This window comes from Zonotrichia leucophrys, chromosome 4, assembly GCF_028769735.1.
Source record: "Zonotrichia leucophrys gambelii isolate GWCS_2022_RI chromosome 4, RI_Zleu_2.0, whole genome shotgun sequence".
NCBI lineage: Eukaryota > Metazoa > Chordata > Aves > Passeriformes > Passerellidae > Zonotrichia > Zonotrichia leucophrys.
In genome coordinates, this window is record NC_088173.1 from 60,699,587 (window position 1) to 60,718,279 (window position 18,693).

The 18,693-nt window shown below is 36.6% G+C and overlaps 1 protein-coding gene across 4 annotated transcripts in view; it reads left to right on the forward strand.

Moving 5' to 3' along the window:
* Positions 1-18,446, forward strand: part of RBPJ (recombination signal binding protein for immunoglobulin kappa J region) — a 144,552-nt gene extending 126,106 nt beyond the window's left edge. For all 4 annotated transcript variants that reach the window (XM_064711910.1, XM_064711909.1, XM_064711908.1 and 1 more), the window contains 8 exons: positions 2,042-2,207; positions 3,342-3,516; positions 5,039-5,176; positions 5,393-5,505; positions 7,635-7,775; positions 12,026-12,181; positions 12,984-13,087; positions 13,890-18,446. In XM_064711910.1, the coding sequence (XP_064567980.1) occupies positions 2,042-2,207; positions 3,342-3,516; positions 5,039-5,176; positions 5,393-5,505; positions 7,635-7,775; positions 12,026-12,181; positions 12,984-13,087; positions 13,890-14,205 (1,309 nt within the window). In that variant the 3' untranslated portion in view covers positions 14,206-18,446. The remainder of the gene's footprint in view (positions 1-2,041; positions 2,208-3,341; positions 3,517-5,038; positions 5,177-5,392; positions 5,506-7,634; positions 7,776-12,025; positions 12,182-12,983; positions 13,088-13,889) is intronic.
* Positions 18,447-18,693: the final 247 nt, after the last annotated feature.

Here is an 18,693-nt window from a genome sequence, read left to right on the forward strand (position 1 = left end):
TCAGTGGGTTACACCTTGTTTCTTACAGGTCTTTATTGCCATCTAGTGGCTGTAGTTATTCAAAGGACTTGGTTTAGAATAAAGCTGAAATGAGAAAGGGTGTGAAAAAAAGTAGAGATTTTCTTTTCTTGTGTTCTAACCAGTAAGATAAATGCAAAAGAGTACATAAAGAAAAAGGGTAACTGTGTCATGTTCTTTATGGTGTAATATTTGGAATAGAAGGGATTTGTTGGATTTTTGTTTTGGTTTTATTTTACCAAAGCATTGCTCTGTTAATAAAGGTTGACACTAATTTTTAATCCATGCATAACTTCTTCATCAAGAATAGCTTACAGATGATGACCACAATACTTTTGAAAGAAGTTCATAGATCTTTCAGCTGTATACCTATTAGTAGAACACCTGTCTTTGCTGTGTTGTAAATAGAACAAATGCAAGGGAAAAATATTGACTACAGATTTATAGTCAAGAAAGAAAGTTTGAGGAGTTTTTTGCCTGCAGACAGGTAATTTTTTATTCATTTTCATAACCACTAAGGCTTTTTAAACTGCAGTAAGTCTTAAAATTTGTTTCTCTGACAGAAAATATACATTATTTGTGTCCATTAACTAAAAATACTACAAATACTTGCATTTATTTATATGTATTCTTAATATGTGTATTTAATTTTATGGTACTGTTAACAGCACTTTGGTTAATCTATTAAGAATTCTGTCACTTAAAAAACCAATTTATATCTGTTAAATACATGTGATCATACTGGAAAAAATAATGCTGAATAGCTGAGATAAATAGGAGTTTTACACTAGATTTTCATACTAAAACTAGCATTAAATGGTGTTTAATAGAAGTAAGAATCATTTAGGATGGAAAAGACCTTTCAGATCATCAAGTCCAACCAGTTACCTGGCACTGACCTCTCTTGCCCAGGACTCCCACAGACACTTCAGAAACTGAATAATTGTGTCCTCTGGTCATTTTCCATGACTTGGAGCCCACAGTTCAGTTTACTCCCCTGCCCTGACATCTGCCCACCAGCACAACTGGCTGCTGCCCCAGCGTGGAGCCTGCTCCCCCTGCCTGGAATTCAGATGTCCCAAGCCCAATTTAAAAAAACAGAAGAAGAAAAAAAAAAAAGAAAGAAAAGGCCAGAAAACCCTCACCTGTAAGGTAGGAGTCATGGTTGGGTTGCAGAAGTTGCAGAAGTGCAGACTTATAACACTACTCTCCATACTGAAGTAAATAAAATAATGAGAAACTTTTTCATGTTCCCCTCCCTTACATGCCTCCTTTGCTACCTCACAACTGGTTATATTCATTCCACATTATCTTTCACCATAGTGTAATGATGGTAAAAACACAACAACTTGTTTGCCAACTACAACCAAACCTTTTCAGGATTTGGGCTTTAACAATTTGCAGAAACTTCAAGACCAATGCACTGTATTAAAGTGCTGAATTTAATTTTGAACATATTGCTATAAATAGCATCTAGACTGATTAGAGTCAGTGCTGCTGAAAACTAGGCCTTATTTTTACAAGATTATTTTTTGAAGATATAAAATTACCTATTCCATTTAAAAACTGGAGAGAGATTTATGGGATTTATGTGTGGACAGAATAAACTCCCTTCTTGCTTATGACAAAACTCTCAACATTTAGGAATTGTAGTCAGCAGTTGTCCATTAAATTAGTTGTGGAACTGTTCTGTGTGTATTAATTGCTCCATCTTGTTAAGCACGTACAAAAGACTATTGAGGCCTTTTTTCCTTTCTTTCAAAATTTCTTTGTAAGGTATTTTATAGAGATGCAGACTGTTACCTGGAATATATTGAACTGGAAAGATTCTCAGTGACAGTACATCTACTGCTGATTTTCCTTGCTTTTTTTTTCTAATTTGCCTTTTAGAAAACCTTCAAGCGAAATGAAGGGTGTGCCTGTATAAACTCAAGTGCAAAGTGTGAATGTGGAAGCATTGGGTACACATCCGTTTGTTTAGCTGGAAAACTGTGTGTGATTCCATAATGTTCTTTGTTTTCAGGTTCTTTTGTCCTCCTCCATGTGTGTATCTCATGGGCAGTGGGTGGAAGAAAAAAAAAGAGCAAATGGAGCGGGATGGTTGCACTGAGCAGGAGTCACAACCTTGCGCCTTTATTGGGATAGGAAACAGTGACCAAGAAATGCAGCAGCTGAACTTGGAAGGAAAGGTAGAAAAACTGTAATAAACCACTAAGATAACTGACTGCAAAGGATATTGTAGCTGCACGGTGTATATTTCAAAGAATGCCCTTTCTTATTTTTGGATCATTTTCTTTCTAGGTATTGCATAGTGGTTTGAAAAAAAATCCCTCAAAATATTTAGGGCAATTGAATAGTTGGTTTTGGTTCCTAGGGTCATAGCAAGGTACTAACATTTAATTTGTAGGTTGCTGATACAGACTCAGTAAACTGTTAGGTTATTTGGTAGGCATCAATGGCTAACTAAAATATGGTTTGTGGCCCAAATTCTCTGTCTTGCTCCTTGGCTTGCATGAGTGGATGGATAATCTTATCAAGGAAATATCAAAACATCTGCTACTAGAAGTAGTTTTCAAGTCCTTTTGCCTAAAAATGCAATTTAAGTAGTATCTTAAAAATCTAGTGGGTTATTTTTACAGGGGTATAAATTGCTTACAAGATTTTTTAAGGTGTTTGTGACGACTTAAGCAGTTGGAATAGAGCTAGCAGCAAAAGTGTTCATTTTACCTGGTTGCTTTATTAAGCAGTATTTTATAGCTACCTGGTATTTCCAGCACAGTCTACCAGAAATGCTTCATATATTCAAAATAGGAGATGAATAAAGAATAATTTAAGTTCTTTATGAGATTTTTTTTAACTCTGTTGTCACCTAGCGTTAACACTTAGCCAAAAGTAACTTCTTTTTGTTTCAAAACCCAATCATTTCCCATCCTTTCAAGAAAAGTTCAGCTCAACACATTTTCTGCACAGGTGGGCCCTTGTGGATGCCCAGTGCAGGGTCTGCACAGCCCTAATCAAATGTAATTTTTAGTAGTGCTCTTGACCCTTCACATGTGGCTTTGACACAGTTATGGTCTCCAGTCGTCTCTTCTAGTCCTGGTAGGGGTCTTTGGAATGATGATTGAATAATGAGGTTGGGTGCAGCACTTCACAAAGCTAACAGTCATAAAAGAAATGCATAGGGAAGAGGTGGAAAAAACAGGTCCTCATCTGTTTTAGAAACTATTGCATCAATTTTCCTATTTTATTCATGGTTAAATATGCCTAGTTTCTTGAACTGGGTTGGCTTCAAAGAATAAACCACAGTATATTTTCATCTACAGAATTATTGCACTGCCAAAACATTATACATATCAGACTCAGACAAGAGAAAGCACTTCATGTTATCAGTAAAAATGTTCTATGGCAATAGTGATGACATCGGTGTGTTCCTCAGTAAACGGATCAAAGTCATCTCCAAACCCTCTAAAAAGAAACAGTCACTGAAAAATGCAGACTGTAAGTATTTCTCTGTTTGTTCTTTACTTAGCAATTAATTTTGTTTCATACTACTTTTTTGTTATGTTTTTTAAGGTCTGACTACAAGAGAAATACATTGAAATTTTCAACTCCAGTTTTTTTGCTGTATTTTAGAACTGTACATTTCAGTGTATCTTAAAATATTCCAATATAGATAGGTTAAACTGTTTAGTTCTATGCAGTCATGGTTAATTAATTAGTAAATATAATAGGCCTACCAAAACCCCCATGTGTTCCAAGGAATGAATTCATGTAGACAAGTGTATAAAGAATGTTTTACCTCAACTTTCTAAGCTTTTGGATCCCTTTAATTGCCGTGATCTGGTGCTTAGAATGTTTTGATCAGTACCAAAGGGATTGCTTTCAGATTGTGATTAATGAGTAGCAGCATGTTATCCAGACTGCACTTTGTCACATCACAGCCACCTTCTTGCTGTCTCATACCATTTTCATGTTGTTCTTATTTTTGTTTTGCATGGTTTCTTTTAAGTAGTCATTTAAGAAATCTGTATGGTGATATTTCACCCAGATTTATTTGCTTACCATGTTTTTCAACTAACGGTATCTCTGGTGCTAATATAGAATTGGGAACGTTTTTGCTTTTCCTCCACCTTTTTTTGCCTGCGTACCACTGGAGCACCTCAAGAGATACCCTTTTTTTTGTTTGTTTTTCTCTCTCTCTTCACTAGTGCTTTAAAAGGCTCTTCCATCTGTGTTGGGCTGGAACCCATTCACCTATGGAATGTGGATCTCGGGGCCGCTAGCTTGGCACATGACTAAAGGCAATCTGTTGCTGTGCAGTTCACGCCCGGGGGCTCAGAGTATGCACTGTTGAATTTGTGTTCAGACAGATAGTTTTGATGGACAGTGAATATGAACCAAGCATTCTTCAATAGTAAATATGAACCAAGTGGAGCAACATGCCCGTTCTGATGGCAAAATTTTAGTTGCTGGTTTTTTTTTTAGGGGAACAAACTTTACGTTTCTATCTTTTGAATGATAAATAAGTTCAAATCTGAGAACCTTACAAGTTGCATGGTTATAATTTGACATAGTTACATCTGTCTTCCTTTCAATTGCTTGTGATTTGTAAGAATACTGTGTCTTTATATTTCAAATATTCTTCAAATGATTGCTGAAAGTTGTCTTGAGGACTTCACAAGGGCAAGCTAAAGCTTCTGCTTAAATCAGCTGCTGGAGAACTATGAACAGAAGGAGTGTTCAGCTGGCAAGCTCTAGCCCATTTGGCTAAATGGCAGAATTCTGTGAGCTAGCATGCCTTTGGAGAACAGCCACTATATATGTTATTGCACTCATAATTTTATGTCTATTTTTGGTCTGTCAAAAATATAAATATTTTCTAAATTCACCAATATTTTATAATTATGTCTTGACTTCAAGTATTCTTCAGTTTATTTTATGCTATTTGTGACTTTTTGATACTTTTCTTTTTAATAATGAAGTAATTTTATAATCTCAAGTCTGTATGTGTTCCTTGCAGTATGTATTGCATCAGGGACAAAAGTGGCACTATTTAATAGACTTCGATCCCAAACAGTTAGCACCAGATATTTGCACGTAGAAGGTGGTAATTTCCATGCCAGTTCACAACAGTGGGGAGCATTTTACATTCACCTGTGTAAGTAAAAGCAAATCTGTATATTTTTCTTCACTTTCTTTCCTTCATCCTCACAAAAAAGCATCCTGCATTTTTTCCTCCATATTAATTGCCCATGTGCACCCTTGTTTTGTTACTGAGTGTATATTTGATGTAACAGTGTGATGTTAAATGTTTCTCATATCAAGAAAAACGGTGATTAAAACAAATAATTCTGAAAATTCCTGTTTCACACAGTGGATGATGATGAATCAGAAGGAGAAGAATTCACAGTGAGAGATGGCTACATTCATTATGGGCAGACTGTCAAACTTGTTTGCTCAGTTACTGGCATGGCACTCCCGAGACTGGTACAGTTTCATTTCTCCAATGCTGTAATTAATTTATAGATGGCAATAGATGTTATTTAGATGGCAATTTAGTGTTATTCCATAGTTGGGTTTGCTGTGTTCACAGGTTTTGGTCTTGTGTGTTGCCTTTGGGTAATCCATGTTTTTTATGGTAAATGGCATTTATTTTAATTAAAGCATATTTTTGTGTCTGCAGATTATTTCTCTGAACAAAGAACAACTTGTAAAATAAGATAGGGATTTTTTCAGAATTTAAGCCTGCCAAATTAGGTTAATCTGTCTGTTTTAAAAACAGTATTGTAGATTTCTCTGTTCCAAAATGCTTCAAATATTAATATTGAATAGATGAATAAAATATTTTCAACCAGTAGGACTCTTCCATGTGTTGAGTTCCAGCATAGCTTTAAAAATGCGTGACTGATTTGAATATAAAAGCACTTCTGTGTACTCCTGAGCATATATTATACCAGTAACAGCTTGCAAAAAACATTTTTTCATATTTATTAATACTGTCTGTTTTAAATGTGAAACATGGGAATGGCCTTTGGAATAACCAGTTAAGGTTTGTGAACAAAATAAAATATTACTTCTGGATACACAATACTGGGTTTTGTAAACAAAGTTAAGTAGAATTATAGATTATTCCCCTGTTTTATGCACTTAATGCCAGCCTAAGTGGAATTTTATGTGATTAATAATCAATAGTGCTTCATACGGGATCTTCTGTGAAATTGTGGTTTGTGAGCTCATTATGAGTTTTGTCCTAAGCTCTGCCAAATCCAATTTAGGTAGAAGTAATCTTTAGAAAGCACCAATGTGAAAACAGACTTCCTGCAGTCGGGCTTTTGTTCCCCTTTCCAGACTAATTTTGTTGGGAATGTAATGTGAATTTCTCTCCCAATACCAAACCTAACTAAACAGAAAAGATAATAGCCTGCTCAATGTAAATGGTACAAAATGAAAATTTTGTTTGACAATAAAAGCAGTTACACTGGTTGCACTACAGATATGGTTTAAGCACAGGAAATTCAGTAAGAGGATGTCACCTTTTTGTGGGCTTCATGTTAATACTTTTTTATTGATGAAATGAGATGCCATTCTTTATTATTCCAGAAACCTTATTTGTAAGTAGAAACAGATTAAAACTAATAAGGCTAAAAGTTCCTGTTTTGTTTGCCATGGGGAACATTTGTCATACTGCTTACAGGACTGATGGAAGGTGATGCAATTAAAATCTAACTTGCAGGTGTTTTATAAGCAAATGCAAAGAATTTAGAAGAAAAAAATTACCTTTAAATTTATTTTGCTAATAATACTCTCTGTTATAATTAGATGTTGCAGAGGACAATTGGGTTTCTGATTGTCAGCTTAGAAATATTCAAGCACTTTGGCTGTTGCATCTGGTAGTGTTGCATAAAGCATTAAACTTCTTTCTAGGAGTTGAGTAAAAATTACTAGCTACAGATTTTCACTAAGGGAATAGCTCTTGGTTTTAGAAATTAATTGGCAAAAGAGATCTGAATTGAGTCTGCAGATATTTTTTCACTGCATTGCCAAATGTAAGGAACAGTTGTTCTTTGCAGTTGTCTTTAAGTAATATGTAATGACCAACTACTGATGAGATATGTTATGATTGTTGTTTCCAAAACTGTATTTAAGGACACCTCAACACCTTTAGTAAATTGTTATTTTAATTCTTCTCCTTCAGCAGCCAGTTTGCCACAGAATGTTGTTGATCCTATCAATGGTGAAAGATTCTGTAGAAACATATTAATTACTAAAAATAGTAATTAATAATAAATGAAGATGACAATATAATTAATAACTGGTTTTTTACCCCAGCAAATTAAACAAAAGTAGATTTTGCTGAAGCTTCAATTTTTTTCCCCACTCCTTCAGCAAAAATAGATAAAATATATATGCCTGCAGCACATTGAAGTAGTACTGAGTATCACTTCCACGTTGTGTTCTTGTTTCAAAAGCATTAAGAATTGTGAATCTAGTGTTGATACCAAAATGAGAGGCATGGAAATCTTATAAAAATTACTTTTCACTTCCTTTACTGACTGTATATATGTTAGAAAGTGTAGAAATTGTTCTAAGTATATATGTACAATTTTCATTCACAGATAATTCGAAAAGTAGATAAACAAACGGCATTATTGGATGCAGATGATCCAGTATCACAGCTCCATAAATGTGCATTTTACCTTAAAGACACTGAGAGAATGTATTTGTGCCTTTCCCAGGAGAGAATAATCCAATTTCAAGTAAGTTATTCAAAACTATTTCAATAGATATGTGTAGTTGCAAAGTTTTCTCAAGTATCCCCAAAATATGTATGAATGCCATTTTTGCAGTAGGTTTTGAATGCAAAGCTAATATTTTGTTTTGAAAAGGGAGGATGGAAAGCAACAAATTGTTATCTGTGTTTTTCCAAATCTGTTTTTCTTTCCTCATAATCTTCTTCCGTGTCTGTCTGGAAGATGAATTCTGGTTTCTCCAGTGGAGAAATAGGAAACCAGTAGAAACTTTGCATGTGGTCTTGATACTGTGGCTTACATGTGCCAGCGGAGCTGCACCACTTATTTGTGTGTCCCTTTCTAGGTTACAGCAAATAGGAAATGATACAATTGATAATAGTCTTGTTTCATGATGAACTCAGCAGAGCTGCCATGTGTTGCTCTTGGCTAAGAGAGTAAACATAGACAACTCTGGCAGTTGCCTACAGTAACTTGAAAAGCCACAGAAATTTGATTTGTCTGTAAAAAATAGAACTATCTCTGAAATATTTTTTTCTCCAGCAGGTGGAGAAAAACTTAGAGTTTTAGTCTCTTGTAGGTTAGCATGCTTGTAGCACTTCCACATGGTAACCAAGGACCCTGAGATTGGCTCAGCTGGTCAGAGCATGGTGCTGAAAACAACAAGGTGGTGGGTTCAGTCCCTGAACATGCTTAGTCTTTACTTGAGTTGGATTTATGACCCTTGTGGGTCACTTCTCACTCAGAATATTCTGTGACTCTGAAGACTTTGGCTGAGTTCAGGACTAGCTAAAAATTGCAGTTTTCTTTAAATATTTTGGTGTCAGCTCAAATTATAGAGTGTTGAGGGATAATGCTGTGCTCCAGGAAGATGGCCATGTGTGGCAGATATTCAGGACTTCCTTAGAACAGCTATACCTTTTTGGGTAAGAAAAATAGAGGTAGGAAATTAGAAGCTAACATTGAGAATGTCCCTTAATTTAAGGGAAGAGACAGGAAGGCTTGGTAAACAGTAATTTCAATTCTGTCCTGAATTGGGACAATGGAAAGAGAATATGAGAAGCTTTGTTCCTATTTCAGTAAAGATTCCTGACCTGTGGTTCAGAAGGGACTAGATCTATTGTTTCTACCCACAGCACACAGCAGAAATATGTATCTGTCAATATATATTCTTGTAAAGGAGATGGACTGTCATTAAGAAGAGAAAGCTGTGAAATGTGAACTACAATAACTCAGGATCAGCCTGCTATGTAATCATTCTTAGAGTACTGTATGGGAAGTGCTGAATGAAGAAACAGCTCCTGCTTCTCTGACAGCTGCCTTAGTTCAGCGTCCTGGAATTGCCTGTGGGACTGTCAGGATGTCCTAGCACTCTTCAATTTCAGCAGCACTCGTGGAGCCCAGTCTGATAAGAGCTCTGAACTTTCTGCATGGGTAGGAGTTAGATAAAAGGACACTCCCTGTCCTGAATTCTCTTAGTGGGGTAGGAACCTGCTGCTTATACTTGTATAAAGTCTGGTTACTTGCATGTCAGACTGCTACCGTGCTTTGGTAGGTGAAATCACAGTGAAAGATAAACTCTTTCTTCCAATGCCAGGAGAGAAATCCTGTTTTATCTGGGTTTTTTATTTTGGATCAGAAGACAAAGATCAGGGAAACAGCATGTGTATACTGTTCCTGTAGCAGGAATCTTGACCAACTGTGGTCACTCTTTGAAAAAAAAACCAAAGAAAAACAAAAACCAAAAAAACCCCAAAATAACCAAAACAACAATAACAGCAACCCCCCAAAATCCTGAAACTTATGGATGACAAGTCTCTTTTGGGTAAATGGAAATAGCCCTGTAGAGAGACCATAGAAGCTTAAAGCAAAGAGGCTGTAAAAAGTCTGCAGGCGAGTATGAAACTTCAAATTCAGGTGCTGAAGCACCAGCCAGATCTCTCTTTCAAGACATGCATGTGTTCTGGGGCATGGAGAGAGGATATGAATGGTGCCTTACTGGATCAGAGCACGTCCCTGTCTGTGCCCAGTCTGGCAGCAGCAGCAGGGGATGGTGCTTGCAGGAAGCAGGTGGATACAATCACACACAGTCCAGTGTGATTGTACTCTGCCAGCACTTGTACCAAGTGTTGCTAAAGGCTGCATTCTTGTCTTTTAGTGGCATTTTGTAGATGTGTTCATTGGTTTGATAACCTCAGAATGTGCAAATGTTCTTTTTCTTCAGTAATCTGTGGCAGAAAGTTTAAGAGGTCCTGTTCCCTGTGTAGTAAATGTTTGCTGGATTTGTTTTGAATGATGTAACAATTTCTGTGAGTGATTCCTACTCCAGTTTTGCAGTATTTAGTGAGCAACAGTTCTGCATTCACTTAGCCATTGACATCTTAATTTCTTCTCTCCTCATTGGAAAAGCACAGTCTTCTCCATTTCTTCTCATAAGTTCAGCACTCCTTGGTGATTTTAGTTGCCCTTTCTGTCACTTCTCTTGTTTTTTCTCCACGACTTTTTTTAGATAGGGAGACCAGAACTGCACCCAGTATTACAGAATTAGCAAAGGATTCACACTGGCAAAATAATACCAGATGGTTGTTCTCAGCCCTATTTTCTGATGGTGTCCAGCATTGTGTCATCACTCACAGCTGCCACTGCACATCAAGGTGGTGCTTTCAGACGACTGTCAGTGGCAGCCCTAGGATCCCAGGCTGTAACTTCTGTCTCCAGTTGAAGCCAGACAGTACATGAGCAGTAAGCATGATGTTAAGGCATTTTAATCTTCCAGTACCACCTGTTGAGAAAATTTAGTTAAAAAAGGAAAAAAAGGGTGAGAAATGTCCTTGGAGCCCTATTTGGAAGTGACAAGTGCCTCTCTAAGACGAATTGAAACCTGTTAAAGATTTCTGTAACAGACAGAGTAATGTGTTACTGAAATGATTCTTGATGTAACAGGATTTTGAGAGCAAATTCTGTGGCATTTGCCTTCCACATCATGAACTTAGGAAATGTGAAAGAAGTCAGTCAGGGATCTATTTACAGGGTTGTTCATTTTTTCACATCCATGGTTTTATTTGTCATGATTCAAAGTATATCATTCCATGCCAACAAGAATTGCAGTCAGCCCATAGGAATGGTGTCATGCTTCAAAATAGTATACAACAGTTCCTATGGAATGGCTCCTCTTTTGAAGTTGGGCTAGTAATAATTTAGAAGCTGTGAATGTTTCTGATGGAAGTTTAATTTGGGCATCTCGAGTTTGGAGAGATCTGTAGTTACTACCCGTGTCACACACTTCCCTTGCCAGCTGTTTTCAGTGCTTTTTGCATGATCATACCAGAATGAAGAGTCCACATGAAAATGCAGCTTTGTTTTTTAACATCTAATATGGACAACTCATGCTAATTGAAGTTTATCTTCCACTTTAAAGAGTGAAGGTTATGGTTACCTACCTACCAGTATCCCCTTAAAGCTTAATGGAGGGAAATATAATCTAGTTATTAGAATTTTTTGTCCCATTTTTTTCTGTGTTTAACCTATACACAATTTTCTTATGGGTTGCTAGGTGGTGAAATTGTTCAGAGAGGCTTCTCTTGCCATAAAAAAAATTTGTTTGTGTATTTTCTGTGTATCTACCTGTCTAAGTATACTAATTTAGTAGTATTTAGAGGGAGATACTAGATGACCTTTGAGGTCCCTTCCAGTGCAAGCCATTCTGTGATTCCATTATTCTAATTTGTAAGGCTGTCACTTCAGCTTTTCTCTTGTGTCTTTGCACAAATGCTGCAATACAGGTTTGTGTTTTCCGTCATTTTGTGGAGGATGAAGAACTCTAAAAAGAAAAAAATATCTTCAGCAGATGAAAATCATAACTAATGAAAAGTATTCCACTTCACTCTGTAGCTGTTTTAGACATTTTGCCTTTATAAGATATCTGTTTTAAAGCAGCTGCTTTCAGTTGCTGTAGGTTTTTTTGTTAATGCCTATTGAATAACATTAAAACTTTGAAAGTTGAACTAAGATAAAACTCAAACATAAGGTTGGAGAGGTGACAGTGTTGTAGGTGAGAGTTATGGTGTTCTCACAATTACTACTTTTCTAGTAGTTTTTCTGAAATGTGGAGAGTGTTTCTCTAGGTCATTTTTAGAGGAAAACATAAGGAAACGGGTTTTTGAAATAACAGGCATTGTTACCGGCTGCGTTGGTTTTTAGGTCTGTGACTTGACAAATATCTCTGCAGATCAGATTTTAAACTTTTCTTTCTCTCTAAGGCCACTCCATGCCCAAAAGAACCAAATAAAGAAATGATTAATGATGGAGCTTCTTGGACAATCATTAGCACAGACAAAGCAGAATACACATTTTATGAGGGGATGGGTCCAGTCCATGCTCCAGTGACACCTGTGCCTGTTGTGGAAAGTCTTCAAGTAAGTTAGTAGTTTGTTTTAATAAACTGGTTTTCTGTGAGATTATTTTTGTCTTACTCATGTAACCTTCACGATACCCTTGTGAAATAGTGTAGGAAAACAGTTTTAATAGATTTATAAATAATAAAATTACTTTGTTGTTATAATTTTTCTTTCTTACATTTCAGAATACATGAGCCTACCCATCATAGGAATAATACCAATATTGTATTTTAGAATTTTTATATTGTATTAATACAATTAATTACAATAATTGTATTGTTGTAATTTAATATTGTATTGTAGAATTTAATTTCTGAAACTACCATGGTAATGATATCCTTAGAACTTCTGTTTGATTATTTAGAAATTGGTTTTGACTCTTGCCAATTATATATCAAAGAGAACCTTACTAAAAAAAAGCCACAGCATTTGTCAGAGGAAAAACTTAAAGCTCCCCTGACGGCTTCTCTGAAAGATTTTGTTCTGTTTTCAAGGCCTTGTTGACATCTGTTCTAAGCAGCTATTACCAAAACTTGGAAATTCCTTCATAGTATCAAATTAATTGGCAATATCTTTTAGAGGTTTTACTACTTTATACTTCAGTTGTGTAGATTGTGTTTGTGTTTTGGTTTTGTCCAACTGATAAAAACAGCACTGTTTAAAGTTCTTATCTGCATGTGAAGGTTTTGTTTGTGAGGTTTTTTTTTGGTTGGTGGAGTTTTTTGTTTGTTGGGTTTTTTCTGAGGGGAGAGTGTATATTTTTAATAATACATATTTGGGGGGGATTTTCTTGTTCTTTTTCTGTTTGCTCCGTTTCCAGTTGAATGGTGGTGGGGATGTAGCAATGTTGGAACTTACAGGACAGAACTTCACTCCAAATTTACGTGTCTGGTTTGGGGATGTGGAAGCTGAAACCATGTACAGGTACAGTATTTTCTATTACTTCTGTGGCATTTATGTGTTACTGGGTGTTGATATGTACACTTTGAAGAGTGTATACTTGTGTGCACAGTCAAGTGTACGCTTTTCTGCACAGCAGAAAGGGGTCTGGGAGGGCTGGTTGGCAGAGGCTCAGCATGAGTTAGCAATGTGCCCTGGCAGCATGGAGACCAAACTGCATCCAGCTGGTCAGATGTGTCTGTGCCACTGCAGTCAGCACTGGTGCAGCCTCACCACCAACACTGCCTGCAGTTCAGGGCTCCCCATTAAGAAGGATGTTCAGGTACCAGAACATGTCCAGAGAAGGGTGGCAAAGATGGTGAAGGGCTGGAAAGCCCAAGGAGTTGCAGCCGAGGACTTTGGGCTCATCTGGTTTAGAGAGAAGGAGGCTGAGAGGTGAACTCATTGCTCTCTGCAGCTCCCTGAGGAGGGGAAGGAGGGAACTGCTGAGCTCTGCTTCCTGCTATCATGTGCCAGGATGCCTAGGAATGGTTTAAAGCTGCCCCAGGGAAGATTTAGACTGGACTTTGGGCAGTATTTCTTTACTGAGAAGGTAGTCAGACACTAGAATAGGCTTCTTAGAAAGACAGTTGATGCCCCAAGCCTCTCTGTGTTTAACCAAATAAAGGAAATTGGGCTTTAATAATATGATTGTAACTTTTGGTCAGCCCTGAAGTGGTCGGTGTGTGCACTAGTTGAATATTGTAGGTCCCCTTCCAACAGAGCTGTTCTATTGAATGCTTTCAAGTTAAGGACCTTGTACTCAGTTGACTCTCCTGTTTTTCAGATGTGCAGAGAGCATGCTTTGTGTTGTTCCAGACATTTCTGCGTTTCGAGAGGGCTGGAGGTGGGTCCGACAGCCAGTCCAGGTTCCAGTAACTTTGGTCCGTAACGATGGCATCATTTACTCCACCAGCCTTACCTTCACATACACCCCGGAGCCAGGGCCACGGCCACACTGCAGTGCTGCTGGAGCAATCCTCAGAGCCAACTCAAGCCTCATGGCCTCCAGTGAAACAAACACAAACAGTGAGGGAAGTTACACAAGCGTCAGCACAAACCCCACCAATGTCACATCATCTACGGCAACTGTAGTTTCCTAACTACTGTTGTTTGTCTGGACTTTCATTGACTTTTCGTGCTACATTCAAGAGAACTGAACAATTTTTGTGGTTTCCTGGGAAAACACTTTTCCATTTTAGGTGATATGATTTCAACCTTGTTACCTGCAAGTGCTGATCTTAAAAACAGAAGCCACAATAAAAAAAGAAAAAACCAACATCCGAAACATAAGAACTTTATTGAAAATCTATTTTTCAGCTGTGGTTTTTTTTAGTGGGCAAGAAACAAAAATGTGGCTGGGATACATGTTGAGCAAACTAGAAAACATGAACACAACATAGTTTTTATGGACCAAGGAACTTGTATAAGCTTTAGTATAAAAGGTACATTTTCACCATACCTTTTTTGTATCACAACATATAGTACACTTTTGTTACCAAATAGTTTATATTTTTTTTTCCTCTGAGCTTTTGCTCTGAAGTATATTCAGGTTCCAAGCCTGACCATGCTTGTATAATCTAATTACCATACTCTTCCAGTTTAAAAAAAAATATATATTTTTGGTCTGTGGCTGGAACTGTTCCTTTTTTTAAACTGAAGTCTTGTGACTTTTTATGAACTGAAATTGTTTTTATTTCAGCAAGTAGAACCTTGTAAAGGCCAGCATATTTTTTTTAAGATTATATGAAGTCTGTGCAAAAGCTTTAAAAAATGCCTCTGCCTTGCCTGCAATACATGCAATGTATGTTAACTTTAGTGCTCTGTTTTCAGTCATTGTTAATAGTTATTTCTGTTTTTCTTTTTTAAATATGTATTTATAGTGATAATTCATGAGGTTCTAACATTACATGAGTTTTTTTTCCTAAAAGTGGCATCTCAAGCAGTCATATTAATGATTGTTCATGTCACAGGCATACGTTGGTGTTTTTGAAGGGTTGTTACTGGGTTACTCCCCCTCTTCCTTGCTCAGTCATATTACATCTGAAAATGTTTCAGGATCTGTTCAGGTTTTTCTAATCTTGTACATAATTTGTATTAAGTGTAAGTTAAATGTTTTATTTCAAAAGTGGAATGTTCCCAATAACTTCATTTGGCAGCATGTCTTCTGTCTTGTTGGCATGAAACTAAAGTACCATGAGAAGTATGTGCTACAAATGGGATTGGTAGGTGATGCCCTTCATCACTTGAGAATCACAACAAGCATGTTTTTCTTCATACTGTTCAGTAAATTAGGCCAGACTTTTGTGTAACACTTGTATTGAGAACGTGCTTTCATTGTGAAGTGATCATACAGTAATAACTAGAAGTAAATTTTATTACTTAGAAATGGGCAAATAGAAAATCATAAAAGCACTATGAAGATGTCAACTCCTCCCATCCTTGTTTCCTGTGGGTTTCCCTTTCCCTGCCAACAGCTTGTGCAACATTCAAGTCTTCTCTCCAGCATAAATTCAAGGCTCATTTGCACTTTGACTTTGTTGGTTATTGCATTTGTTTTTCATTTTGACTTTACCATGTTTTGTCCCTCCTTGTAGACCTGCTTGCTTCATTTGTATTTGAACGTACCCCAGTAGTTCATTTGTAGTCACAGAGCTAGGCATAGACTTGTAGGACAAGTTCTGACAGTGTGATCTTCCTCTTTAAAAGCCAAAATTTCATTATGTGTTCAGCCTTTTCTGTACCCTGAAGCAAAAGTCACAACTGCTGTGTAAATGTGAACCTGTGGTTTCCTGCAGTGCATTGCTTACAAGCTTACCTGTTGACCATTTTCATAGGGTTTTTATTTCTGACCACTGATTCCAGTTTCAACACCCACCACCATTTTAAGGCATTGTCTCTGCACCATATTTGTGTACTCTGACGCTCCATTCTACCTGTTTGCTTTAGTGCTCTGTTGTGTGTGTGAAAACAATGTGTTTAAAGGAAGAAATTGGTTGTAAAGCATATTTAGCAACTAGTAAAATCAGTGCCACTGTCCTCCTGAAATGTGCTTGTATTCTACCACAGGCCTTCATACTCGTGACTCTGTATTGCAGATCGTGTTCCCGTGACGTAGTGGCAATGCTGGTTCCTAGCACTAGTGAATGCTGCCTCACCTCATCTCCATTTCAGTGACCAAGGGCAGGATTCATTGTGGCCTTATCTCTGGTTTAAACTGTTTACTGGCATTTACTTGCAAATCTGTTTACCTTTGTGTGTGCAAAATTTTGGGTTATTTTGTTGTGGCGGGAATCATTTCACAGTGTTTTTGTTAGAAGCACATAAATAACTTACAGTACAGCTTAGTTCAAGAGCCACAGAATTTCATCACTAATTAGACTGAGAATTAAAATAAGCAAGACACATATATCAGATTTAGAGGGTATTCAAGAAACCATGATAGACACACAGCGGGCAAACCATAACAAGCCTTTTAACCTTCAAAGACTATTTAAAATAGCTTTTCAGAACTTGACACGTGCTTTTATACTCATTATTTTAAATTTTTTTACATATAAATGCAATACTTTTTATATTCAGTTTCTTTACATGCGGTAATTTTGCCCAATAGATATAATATCCCTTGACTTGTAAAGATTTATCCTAATATCTGCTGTTCTACACACTACAGCCAAGTGGGTGAAAAAAGAGCCTATTCTGCTTACAATACCATTTTAAACCACATTTTTTCATTTGGCTTGTGGCTCTCTTGTTGCCAGTAGTTATTCTGTAGTACAGAAATGGTCTTCCAGGTCCTTACTGTTGTTAATACGTCCAGTTGTTCAGATATATTATCTTCCTGAACTTTTTTTCTGTGGGGTGATATTGTTACATATATTGGCCTTGTGAACTGTTAACAATTTTCATGATATTAACAATATCTCAAGATTTTGATAAAACTACTTATAAAACGTTTCACTATGAAACTCTTATAACTGTTCAAGTCTAGCTGTTAAGTCTGCTGTTAATTCTGTATACATAGAAATTGAGTCTGTGTTCAGAATGTTGTTATAGTTCCAACTATAGGAAGAAGAAGCAAAGTGAGTGCTCTAATTTAGCTATGCCTTTTCTTGTTTTCTGTTGCTTGGAACTGCGTTTCAGAATTCAACACTAGCGTAGTCCTTAATAATCTGCTGCTGATGTTTTCCCTAATTATTTGCCCCAAGGGCATCCCACAACTATGTTAATAATGGTATTCTGTACTTGTTTTCATTGCACAGACTTAAAAAATCAGAATGGTTACCTGAAAAGATGTTAACTCCAGACATAAATTGATGAATTCCCCATATAGAAAATATTAATGCCTAGTGAGTTAAATTATCTATTGGAAGTTAGCTACCCACTTGTGGATTAAATGACTCCATAGAGATGTCCATCTTGAAACTAAGATGCTCTTCAATTATTAACCATATTATTTACTTTCTTTCAAAAGCAGCTGTGTTTATGAGTACTGAACAAATGTGTATACTTTCCTGTGCCAGACTTTTGACTTTGTTTTCAAGCACTGTACTGTGGGATTGAGTGGCAGCTTTGTTAGAAAAAGAAGTATATTAGGGTTTCTACTTAACCCTTTTAGGACTGAACAATTTCCTCCCTTTAGAAGCTGTAAAATAAATGAGCAGTTCTAACTTCGTAAACATTCTGTCTGTGTTCAGCACTGCATTTGCCCCATCTGGAGGTGCTATGCTAATGTCATTTTTTAGAATCCTGTAGCATGTGTATACATTCAGTCTTAAAAGGGTTATTTTTACAAACTGTGCACCTGTAAAGTTTCTTAGCAATAAAGGTAGAAAAACGAGCAAGTTTTTACCATAATTTTGTAGAATTAATTGCTCAGTTCCATATTTCATCAAGAAAATCCCTGCAATATGGGCAGTTTTGAGGATTAAATAAAAGTGAAATGTAAACCACATAAAAGTGTTCTTGTCAAGTGTACTCTGTGTGTGTATGTGCATAAACTGTTGGGTTTCATTTTTTCTCCAAGGCTAAAGATAAAATGCCATGTTACTGTTGCTGTGACAAACATAACTGAACATCTGTATGATGATACAAAAGTACTTGTGGTTTGAACAGGTGTTGAAACTTGCCACATTTTGTTGTTTTTTTTTCTATGTTGACCAAGCAATATGGGTTTGTTTTTTGTTTGTTTTGTTTGTTTTGGGTTTTTTTTTTTCCCCCAAATGAACAGTGAGGCCATCTATGGAACCAGAACAGCACAAAAGAAGACCAACCCTGGGAGTGAGAAGTCATCAGTACTTGTGAGGCTGTGCGCACTGGACTCCACTTAAATGGGATATGGAATGTCCACCCAAAAATCTAAATCAGTTTCGTTTTTGCTTGTATTATTGCTGAAGTTAGATAAGAAACTGTTTTTTAATAATGTGTAAAAAAAAGTTTCACTTTTTTATATAATTTATTAAATAAGAAAAAATGAACTGTGTTTAATTGTTTAACTTTAGCAACTTCATTTTTGCAACTAGTGCACTTGACTCCTTTTGATCTTCTTCTTAGTTGCAGAATGTGTGACCTTTCATTCAGTTGGTTGATAG